Below are 12,634 nucleotides of genomic sequence, written 5' to 3'. Positions count from 1 at the left end.
GCCAATCACTAATAAACACCACCCTAGTCAATCTGGCCCCTGTGGCGATAAAAGGTGCAAAACCGGTCAAAATATGATAGAGACCGTGGCATTTTCCAACACACTGACTAGAGAAAAACTAAACATACATGGTCCAAACAAAACGTGCAAACCAGAGAATGTCATTTATCTCATCACATGTAAGATCTGTAGCCTTCAGTATGTCAGAGAAACTGAAAAGCTACACAAATGGATCAACCTTCATAGATCTGATTGGATGACTAAGAAGCTGTACAGAAGCCCGGTCGCATAACACTTCTCCTCCCCTGGCCACACTTTTACTGACATAACACTTATTGCAATTGCTCATAACCCCAAATGGAGTTCCCAAACCAGGAAAGAAAATGAATCTTACTGGATACGCCGCCTTAGAAAATTGAAACTAATCGGTTTAAACCAAGAAGACTAGAAAAAGACAACCATGCACACATGAAATTATCTTTTGCAGCTGACACATTTTCTTGAAAATAATTCTCTAAAATTGCTTAATAGTCTATGACTACTATAACAATTAAGTATCTGGGATAGAATGTGCGCTTACATAAGTTTACATAAAATAACAGATGTCGTTACGGCTCACCAATTTCTAGGTCAATACAAATATTTTCCATTATCAGCAACAAGCTAAAACAAACTAGTTGAAACATAATAAAGTTAAAAGGTTTAATTCCTGTAGAAACAGCCATGTAAAGTTTCGCAAACATAATCGTTTTTATATTTTATTTGCTTGTCTTGTCTATGTTTTGTGTTTGCCTCTGAAAAAGACTCATTAAAGAGTCGAAAGCGCTCGGCTAGTTAGATACTAGTTTCGCACTGTTCGTTGTCAGTTTATTGCATGTATCTAAATCAAACCCCGACACACGTGATCCCTTGCTGGATCCAATGCACTTGAAAGGATTGTTATTCGCTATAAGATCTGTATTCTTTTTATATATATATATATATATATATATATATATATATATATATATATATATATATATATATATATATATATATATATATATATATATATATATATATATATATATACACAGATCTGTTACATCCCTTCATATTCTGTCTGATGTTACATTGCTGTCCTTGAAATTGATTTCCAGATCTTTGCATTCAGAGATTACTAATAAAAAGTCCTTAAAGGGCCGATGAACAGTCCTAGATTTGTAAATGAAAAAAAAATCACAACATCTCATGCATAATCTGAAAGGTCTATTTCGTGATATTATTAACACAGTATAACGGTGCTCATTATATAGATTGGTCGTCCCTGCGAATGATTGACAATTAACTCTAATAGAAAAATATAAATATATGCAAGGTCTGAATTTAATATTTCCGCCCTCCCATTCTACTTTCTGATATACCATTTTGCTTTTTATTCAAGCTTCTAATTCAGTGAGGGAGTGCGTAAAAGGCTGTGCTAAAAGGTGTGTCTTGATAGTTTCAAACATACATGAGGTTTTGATTAGCATTTATAAATAACTGTGTCACTTTCTCTGGCATGAGGTGCATATCTGCAATGCTGCCAGACTGTGCGATCAATTTCATTTGATGCTATTTTTCTCCATTTAGAAGGGAAAACCAATTAGAAATCATAGCAAGCTCCGGACGCAGGGCATTTGAGCGACAAATCTAATTTCAAAATTGTCAATTGAACGACAATTTTAGTGCCCATTTTAGCTACGCGATTTATCAGGTTCCTGATTATTAAGCCATGTTCACCTGGAATTTACCTTTTTTGTTCCACATTCAGAATTAGCGATCACGGTTTAAATACAGAAATACCATATATAAGCCTAGTCAACTATATACTGCTCAGACTGGGTTTATGCAGCTTGTTAGAGTAATCATTAGATCAAACAACATCGATCCCGATCTGCTTGCGCATTATGCGGCCGTACATCGGGGTCTATGTTGCTTGCAGCTGCACCAGACGTATGAGCGAGTATATACGAGAGACAGATGGGATAACATGGAGAGAAATGAGAGAGTATATTCACTTTGCAATGGCATCATTTGAGCTAAATGTTAAATTTAATATATAGAATGTCATTTCGTTAATAATAAAAGTAAATTATATGTTGATGAATATTAGAGAGAAAGACATAAAAATGTAAATTAGAATTTATGCAATGCAAGATACTTCCCAACTTGTGTAACTCTGTTGCTATAATCATGATTGTAGTCGTCAAGCCTGGGGGAGCCGGGTAGTCAAGTGGTCAAATGCTCTTGCATTTACAGATCACAAATCTCACCTCTGTCCGTGTGGCTTCGAGTCTCGTCTCGACCAACGTGGGTATGTGAGAAAGCTTGCCAGTAGCTTCCCTTGTAATCGTGGCTCTTCACACGGTCTTCCTGGATTCTTCCTCCATCAAATATACCGGTCGCCAGGTATAACCTATAATATGCTCCAAAACAAAAATGGCGTGCAACCCACAAAACTAAACCAATTATCAAGCAAGGAATAAATAATACTGATGTATTGTTGACAATAAGATGTGCAATTGGAGTGTTGTGGTTTGATTGTAGAATCTATAGTACGCGTAAACATTCAATAAATGTGCTGTGATGTTGTGTATTACTACAGATTGTTATGTATGCCTGGGATTAATCAACATTTTTATGTACGTAGATACAAATGTAACTGTAATAATACAGTTGCACTACATTATAGTGTGTGTAAATTTAGTTTTCAAGATCTGCATAGGTCAGTTGTGTACCTGAGGTAAAACGATTTTGCTCAGTAATATTTGTTACGTATGTGTGTGTGTGTGTCTGACTGCCTGTGTGTGTCTGACTGCCTGTGTATTTTTGTGTGTTTTCATTCAAGGTCAGCGGTAAAAGCTGTTCTACTGTGAGCTACAATAAAGAATTTCCTGCTAAATAGAATACTGAGTTATTAAAATAGATACGGAGGAGGTCATTTTTGTTTTTGATCGATTGTTCCCAGCCTAAGAAAAGCCAAAACCATACTGCACAGGTATAGTCATCGCGTTTGACTGTGAATAATGTTCCGTCATTCATTGGTTCTAATATTTCACTCAGATGGGTAAAACTTGTTTCTCTCAGTCAAGTCAATGTGACTCTCCGAGCCTTATGTACCTTATGTATCAGTGAGTCAATTAGACAATCACCCAACTCCTTACTTTAGATTGTCCAATCGGCTTAATGCTTACAGTCGACTGGACATCAACCTACTCTTTACAGTCAAATCGATGAGCATGGTGCTCCTTACAGTCGACTGGACAGTCGCCTTAATTCTTACAGTCGATTGGACATAATGCTAATCCGTACAGTCGGCTAGACAGTGGACGTAATGCTACTCCTCACAGTCGACTGGACAGTCGCTTTAATTCTTACAGTCGACTGGACATCATCGATCTCTTTAAAATTATAGTTTGGTTGGAATAACGAAAATTAATCTGATGACAATATTTTTAAATCCTACTTAACAAAATTTATGTCTATCTGTATCTGCCTTGATAAATTGTTGGGTATAATCTGTACCACAACGACGTCAAGAACCCATTCGACAAGAAAGGGAGACAACACATACTCTTAATATCCTTGCATGTATGTATGACTGTCTTCATGATAGATATCCAATACCATCCAGTAGTAAAATTCTAGCTAAACATGTGGCATTTAAATATCGTCATGTTTGTAAAGCAACTGTCAATTCTTTATTCTTGTATGATAAAATTAGTCGTACTCAAACATCGTAATCCCACGTGATCTTTGACAACAGTTATTGAGCCGAGTTTATAAAAGAAAATAAAACTTCCCTTTTTGGTATTTGAAATAACATATATGTACATAGTACTTGATAATATAAGAATACAATCAGATCTCCACTGTCCATAGGTAAAGATCTGACAGCAACTGGTTAGGGGTCATGTTCTGGCGACCTTCTATTGAGCCAGTGGAAATGAAGCTTTCAAAAATCTGAAAGTGAATCAAATCGTTCGGAACTTATTGATGTCCTTCAGCCACACTGCTTAGTCTCTCAAACGCAAAGATATAAGACTTAATCTGATTGATTGATAAAATTAGTAGTTATGATAATAACAAAACTCACCAGAACATGACTCCTAAGCGGTCGCTGTTAGATCTACACCTATGACAGTGGAGATCTGATTTTAATCAGATTGTGAAAGAATAAAGATCTTACAAGGTTCGCTGTGTCCAAGCATTTACCGTAACACTCGGAAAAGACTTTGCATACTCCTACTATAACTCGTCCCTCTTGTTGACTTTGCATACTCAAGCTCTTGTTCTCCGGTAAAAGTTCACAAGCGTGTCTACTCCAACAGCATACAATATATAATCCTTTTATTTCTTTCAGGTACTATGCCATATGCCATCCCTTGAAGGTTCAGTACAGGTGTACCTGGACCAGAGCCAGGATCCTGATACTCCTTACTTGGCTGATCTCATCCACCCTGGCCACACCTACCATCTTTATGACGGTTCTCTCTCTCTCTCTCTCTCTCTCTCTCTCTCTCTCTCTCTCTCTCTCTCTCTCTCTGTGCATAAATATTTGTGTTATAGCTATCTCCATTTTCTAAGGTGGCTGGAACCATGAGTCTTTCCTTGAGTCTTCATCTATCAATGTCTCTCTTTCCTTTATCGCTTTAAGTCTTTTTAATCAAGGCAGCGTTCCCTACAAGTGTTGTTCTCCTTTTGTTTATCCTGGTTATGGTTCAGTGTTAATTGCAATGGAAATACTACTTATCTGCCTTCAAAATAAAATTAAAATACTTCATCTTTTACAAGAGAATTTAACTGATATTTCTTTTCAGCAAGAAAGAGTTGTCACATTTAGCAATGAAATCAATAAGGCCATCATGTCTATACTTATAAAACAGGAATCAAGTTCGTTGTAAATATTGTATATGTTCCCCTTAAAATAAGAGTAAGTACGAATTATTCCGGAATTGTTTTAAGCGAATCCGCCATTATATAAGGGATTATGTCCTATGTCTTATCCAGCTCACCCTTCTGTGTATTTTTAGAACTGTTGTGCATTCTTTGATAATATTGTTTTGTTTGAATCTATTCGGCTCCCCATGAAACATGACAAAGATTCAAACCTAACAACACAGAATTAAATAAAGCAAATTTATACAGTTTATTTTCCAGAATCGCTCTGCGCAAAGCAAGAAATCTAAAACGTTTATAAATTGATATATTGTGCAAGGCGTTTTAAGAATCGTCTAAATCCTCGAAACGCGCGGAAATTTAATATTTGTTCTTTTCCGGGTAAACGGCCATCACAATTCAGTTATGTGCAACAGTCGAAAAAGAATACTAAGTTGTTTTTCTTTCCTCTTCATTCATTAAAATCCCCTAATGTGCGTCATGATTTATTCCAGGATTGACCGAGTTTTGATCTAGGTTGAGCTGTAGTGCCTCTCTTGTTTTTAGAGATATGGCAAGCACGCTAACAAACCAGGATGAGGCTTCTCTATAATTGCTGCAGAAACATCATTCTTCCGTAATTCTCACGAACAATTATAATAATTTAACTATAATTATTTCTGGCAGTAGACTAAGTACTCACCGTATTCAATTGATATAGTCCTTTCCTAAAGATATCACATTTTTCTCACCAAAAAAGCAGCTCTTTGCTTTAAAGTTCTAACCAAAGAATATCTAAATCCATGTTGAAAAGTTGCATAAAATATATATTAAACCTATTTTACATGTTTGGTGGGCATACTCTTTTCGTTTGCTTTCGAATTCTCGATCTTCCATATAATTAGGTGTGAAAGCTGGTTAAACTCTCTCGGTCTGATTCATGCAGAAACTGTACCTGCCTGTGGGTTCGATAGTTCCGGAGTGTCTCCAGCAGTCCACTTCCGACTTGTACCTCCAGCTATATTTCACCTACTACATGGGCCTGCTCTTTATCGTACCTCTCTCGACTATGGCATTCACCTACGGCTCCAGCTGCTTCCGTTTGTGGAAAAGTGCCGAGGTTTCCGAAAATCTTCGAGGAAAAAGCGTGTAAGTCTATATTCAGCTGCATGTCAACTTCATTGTGATAATGTGTGCAATTAAGTAACCGTCTTACATTTTAAATCAAAGTAACACATTTTAAATCCAAAAGCTAATTAGGTTTTAAATTCGATTTTAAAATTATACAACCGACATAAAATCATTAGCTTTCTACGCAATTTGGCTGCAGTCAGATCTCCACTGTTCAAAGTGAAGATCTGACAGCGACAGCTTAGGGGTCATCCTTGTGTGACCTTTTGAATTAGCCAATGGAAATGCGGCTTTCAGACATTTGAAAGTGAATCAAATCGTTTGGCACACATTGAAATCAGTACTTCAGCCATACTGCTCAGCCTCCCAAACGCTGAGGTATTAGACGTCATCTGATTAGCTGATATGGTAATAACATAGGTCACAAGAACATGACCCCAAAGTGGTCGCTGTCAGATCCTCACGTAATAAAGTGGAGATCTGATTTTAATCAGATTGCTTTCTACGAGACATAAAACCATATTACCAAGCCTAATTTGGATCATAATGATCCCTACTTTCCGTAGCATGCGAAAGATATTAAACGTTATCTAATTGGCTAGATCGAACATGTCGACAAAGGCATGGAATTTAGCTAGACTCTCCTAGTGAATAGGCGACATGAATATAAATAAAAACAAAAACAAAACATCACACTTGATAAGATCGATGGTTTGTGAAGAGGGTGTCATTCGTTAGCATGGAATATAGATAAACGTTTAAAGTTACTGCTATCAAATCCGCCGTCAAACTTCAAGCATTTTCCGCAGATGATCTCTGTGTATCACCAGCTATTTTAGTTTCTGGCTATACAGACTAAATTCAGGTGATAGAAAGTTTATTCCAAAACAGACGAGTATCGGGTTAGCGGAGAAATTGACGGGCAGGCGAATTGTACCTCTGAATACCCAATACTGTCTTAAGAACGCGCAGGGTATTGAAGTAATATTTTAGTAATGATTGCGTTATGTCGCTTCTATCCTATATGATTTAATACCAATGTTTCATCATTTTTTGGCAAACAATCTAAGGGTTTTCATTGCGACTAGTTTTCTAAAGCATCCATCCCTGTCTATCAGAAAATCTGAAATTGTTAGCATGGGTTATACGCTACACATATGCGGAATTTACATGATAAGAGCGTCATTTTCATAATTGTATCTAAGCAATCACATAGAGTGCAGTTCTTTCAGTTATAAAATGTGATGAAATACCTCCTTTGATTCGGACAGATCCACTCCCCTCCGTTGCAGAATGAATAAATTCGCCTCCAACCACTTCTGATGCTTTGTGAGCAACGCGGCATCCTGCAGTGTAAAATATTCAATGAATACAGAAATATAAATTACCAATTTGGGGAGTGACATTGCTAAGATTTGACAGTTGTTACTGCCTGTCAATGCTCAGCCAGATTATCGCCACTTTATCATGATATATTTACACATGGGATTTCATCTAATGTATATACGAAGTTCAACTTTCCGTACCTAACAATTGTATGGAATGTTACAATACATATATATGATAATGTTCAATATCAACCGTTGTCGAATTGTATCAAAAGAAACTTTGATTACATCTCTCGCTCTGTCTGTCTGTCCGTCCGTCTCTCTCTCTCTCTCTACATACATACATACATTGATCGATATATATATATATATATATATATATATATATATATATATATATATATATATATATATATATATATATATATATATATATATATATATATATATATATATATATATATATATATATGTATATATATATACACATACATACATACATACATACATACATACATACATACATACATACATACACTCCATTCAGAATACAATAATGTCCAAAGTGACGGAAATTCAATTATTACTCATCCGCCTAGGTCCTTACGTTAATTATAGCTTTTGTTGTTTTAGCAAGAAAATTGATGGCGGGGGGAAGAAAAAAATGCCTGGATCACCTGCAAGCAGGAATGAAGGGACGAGCGATGTTACCAGCAGAAAGAGGGTGTGCATCTAGCTTACAAAATTAATAAATATGCATGCTAAGTTTATGACTGCTATGTCTCATCATTTCATGATATAATTACTGAAAATAAGTCATAACTGAATTATCGATCACATGACGCCTGACATAGCCTACCTTTCAAAGATCGAGATCTACCTGAAATGCAGGAATAAATAAATTGTATGTTGTATATTAGAATTAATGATTTAGAAATATGCTTAGATAATTGCATTATCTTGAGGGGGTGTCATTTACTCCTGCACAGCTGTTACCGGTAGCACATCAATTTCGGTTTCAGTGCATTTTATCAATATTGCGATTATTAATTTATTTATTTTTCATGTCTCGTTATCTGTTTTACATTGATTTCTTTCCATTCTTTTTTGATAAATGTATCTGGTCACATTTTTATTTCTAGTAATTAAAATCCATATTTAAAGTTCATAGAAGTACGTGCATTTCGTTTGAAGTTGTTTTATATCTGTTTCATGGCACGTCCAATTTGTAAGAAAGATCAGGAGTTCAATGAGGCAAAGATGATCATGACACTGTCAGCACGGAGTTTTACACGAATTATGTTTGATCATAAGTGTACATTTCCTTTTGGGGAACCGCGATGGCTCAGTGTTTAGCGTTCTGGACAAACTACCAAAATGATATCCGTTCGAATCCTGCCATCGGACCAATCTGGGAAAGCTACCGTGATGTGTCCGTGGACAAGGCACTTTACTTTCATTGCCTCGATACTACAATGACCTACTTAAATTGCTGTACCGTTAAGCACCAAGCCAAAATCTTTCATTTTCATTATTTTTCAGGTAGTTAAACAGCTGGTTGTCGTTGTCGTCTGCTTCGCGGTCTGTTGGGGAACACCTCTGATTGTGGAAGTCCTCAGTGTGTTCGGTATCATTCGGGCCTATAGAGATAAAATACGTCTGGCAGCTGAGACATTGACCTTCCTAAATAGCACGCTGAATCCTTACATATTCATGGGGATGTCTTCGTAAGTAGTAACCTAAATAATTATTACATCAGATTTATACAATTATTATAAATTTTGTCTGTTTACTTTTCACTAGTTTCAGATAATCAAATAAATATTGCAATTGATCAACAAAATTTGTAAATAAATTCAATGAAAAACATACAAAAAAGAGCATGTACCTCTGTCGTCACCACCATTTTCCGTTCGAATATTAATATTATTGATATTGTATTCCCTGTCCCCAAGAAAGAAAGAAAAAAAAAAGGGGGGGGGGCAATCAATCTTGCTGTTCTCAGCCACACCTCTTGTAATGTTCAAAAATTAATATGTGGACATTTTTTTGTATTTGAGCAGGCAAAATTATGGAGCACACGGTGGATCTCCAAAGTCAAAAGAAAAAGTACAAACTACCCTGGACAGATCTGCCAGAACAGAATGTCCCTAGGACTAAAAATTAGTTAGCCCTTGTAAAAACTTATTCAAAACTGATTCCTAATTTGCAATCACAATATAATATCAGTTTGCATGACACTATCATGGTCTATGTGTGCAAGACACAATCATGGTCTCAGTGTGCAAGACACAACCATGGTCTCAGTGTGCAAGACACTATCATGGTCTAGGATATTCATATCCTTACAATGGTCACGTCTTACTCAAATGACGGCTTGACCTTGATACCATTGACGGATTACATATATCCGCCTCTTCTTATAACAAAATTTGAATGCAATATATTTTGAAGCTGAACAATCTCCATGCAAACACCAATGCATCTATTTCCAACTCACTATTCTCTACCAGCAGATGGTCTATAGTATACATTTCCAAACCACCATTCTGTACCATCATATGGACTTTTGTGACCATTTATATCCCACTATTCTGTTCCAGCACACGGACTATTGTATCCATTTATATCCCACTATTCTGTGCCAGCACACGGACTATTGTATCTATTTATATCCCACTATTCTGTGTTATCACGTGGACTATTGCATCCATTTCCAACCAACTATTGTGCATCACCACAATGATTTTTCCATTTACGATGACAAATATTCTTCTATCTTTGAATGTTCGAGAAATGGTGTGTGTGTGTGTGTGTGTGTGTGTGTGTGTGTGTGTGTGTAATCCAATTGCCTCGTCACTTAATCACTAAATAACCTACTCGAGTTGCTCTACAGCAACAAACCAAACGATTTTGAATTACAAGGGACAAAACTCGAACATAACTATGCATTCAAATTCTGACTTATCAGCATTGCCCCTGCACGGCTACAGGCTACAATCAATGTGCGAATCCATAACGTCACATGTGCCAATTAAGGTGGGCAAAAACACAGCAGGCAGGCATCTTGGTACGTGTTCCTTTTGTCAGAATACCCATATACAGTCAAGCAAGTCGTTATATCATTAGAAAGGTCTGCAAAACCTGTTGCAGATGATGTCCTCGGCACGTACTGGAATGTTCAAGAATTTTTAACTCTCGCCTTGTAAAGGGTTCTGTCAGGAAATAAATTTGTTCTCACCTAGTATAGTGCACGATTCCAAATTGTGGTGGGGAAGTTGCGTAAGGGGCTGGGATTTGTTTTGGGAATTTAATATAGAGTGAAAACTATGTATATTGTTATTAAGTAAGTAAGCAAATTTTATCTTCCCATTTATTTTGTTCTACGACTTCAATTTTCTTCCCATCAAAATATTCACTGGAAGATAGATAGTAACTAGCTCCCTACCTGTGATAACTCAGTCCCACCCTTTCAATCACCAAGCCTTTTTTTTTTAAATCAATTTTCTTTTCTGAGTACGCTACCGACAAGGAAATTGGATAAATCGATTTTTTTAAAAAATTAATTTAGAGCCTGAGGCCGTTTGGTTACAAATAGCCACCGAACACCTTTTATGGCGATATATAGGTGGGAATTTTTTTTGTTGTAGATGTCTAAATCAGCACAATGTTGTCGTCATTATCATCGTCGTTATTATTATTATTATTATTATTATTATGCAGTCAGTTTCGGGATGCAGCCTGGAGAAGCATTGCCAGACTCAAGCGCCCGCTCGGCCGCAGCACCACGTACCTGGAATCAAGTTATGGCACCCAGATTAGTACAACATCCCTGTATCGCTCTGCAAGTGACCTCCAGTGCTATGACCCCAAAAAATAGCAAGCTTTTAACATTCGAAACACATTTAGAGACATTAAGTCCCCAGATGTATATTCCAAGATTTTGAGGCAGTAGGTCCCCAGAAATATATTCCAAGATTTAAAGACCCCCACATGTATATTCTAAGATTTAGAGACAATAAGTACCCAGATGTATAGTCCAAGATTTAGAGAAAATAAGTCCCCAGATGTATATTCCAAGATTTAGAGGCAATAGGTCCCCAGATATATATTCCAAGATTGAAAGACCCCCAGATGTATATTTCAGTATTTAAAGACAATAAGTCCCAAGATGTATATTCCAAGATTTAGAGACGTATGTTCCAAGATTAAGAGACAATAAGTCCCCAGATGTATATTCCAAGATTTAGAGACAATAAGTCCCAAGATGTATATTCCAAGATTTAGAGACAATAAGTCCCAAGATGTATCTTCCAAGATTTAGAGACAATAAGTCCCAATATGTATCTTCCAAGATTAAGAGACAATAAGTCCCAAGATGTATATTCCAAGATTTAGAGACAATAAGTCCCAAGATGTATATTCCAAGATTAAGAGACAATAAGTCCCAAGATGTATATTCCAAGATTAAGAGACAATAAGTCCCAAGATGTATCTTCCAAGACTAAGAGACAATAAGTCCCAAGATGTATATTCCAAGATTAAGAGACAATAAGTCCCAAGATGTATATTCCAAGATTAAGAGACAATAAGTCCCAAGATGTATCTTCCAAGATTAAGAGACAATAAGTCCCAAGATGTATCTTCCAAGATTAAGAGACAATAAGTCCCAAGATGTATATTCCAAGATTAAGAGACAATAAGTCCCAAGATGTATCTTCCGATTTGTTCTTAAGCTGGACACAGTTGCGAATATTTTCCTCAAATTTGAATTTTAGTCACATTCATTTGCTTACATGAAAATATATGTTGTGGGACCTTTTAAAATGTGGAAATAGATGGCCAAAGTGTTACTGTCATGCATTTGAGTCGAAGCTCGCCCATTTTCTTTTCAGTCGTGAAAAAACAAGCAACATTTGTATGCATATTTCAACAATAAATACTATTAGCCAGTTCGTGTTTCTTACTAATTATGGTGTATATTAAGGTACTGTATTACCATGAATATGAACCTAAAAATGTACCGAAAATTCTTCAGGCCCATACAAAGAACTTATTTGCCACGCGATTTGTTGTTTTTAATTTTTAATAATTTTTTTCAATCTTGCTTAGTCACCCTTCGTTTTTTATTGCCTGCGATGTTTTCATATAAAACGTTTTGTTGTGAAACTCGCACATATCTACCAAACCAGCTCACACCACCCACACCCCGGCCACAATGTATCACTACACGGATGTACTATCAAGGTACTGGTCACTCTGCACCATCGTCGCTA

General features: G+C 36.3%; 1 protein-coding gene across 1 annotated transcript in view; it reads left to right on the top strand.

Moving 5' to 3' along the window:
* Positions 1-12,310, top strand: part of LOC149806751 (thyrotropin-releasing hormone receptor-like) — a 34,325-nt gene extending 22,015 nt beyond the window's left edge. Inside the window, exons 6-10 of the mRNA XM_089978393.1 lie at positions 4,385-4,508; positions 5,846-6,048; positions 7,992-8,082; positions 8,901-9,085; positions 11,082-12,310. Coding sequence (XP_089834519.1) covers positions 4,385-4,508; positions 5,846-6,048; positions 7,992-8,082; positions 8,901-9,085; positions 11,082-11,238 — 760 coding nt within the window. The 3' untranslated portion in view covers positions 11,239-12,310. The remainder of the gene's footprint in view (positions 1-4,384; positions 4,509-5,845; positions 6,049-7,991; positions 8,083-8,900; positions 9,086-11,081) is intronic.
* Positions 12,311-12,634: the final 324 nt, after the last annotated feature.

The sequence above is a fragment of the Sinohyriopsis cumingii genome, chromosome 1 (genome assembly GCF_028554795.1).
Source record: "Sinohyriopsis cumingii isolate HCF-2022 chromosome 1, ASM2855479v2, whole genome shotgun sequence".
Classification (NCBI taxonomy): Eukaryota; Metazoa; Mollusca; class Bivalvia; order Unionida; family Unionidae; genus Sinohyriopsis; species Sinohyriopsis cumingii.
This window is presented reverse-complemented; position numbering and strand designations above follow the sequence as displayed.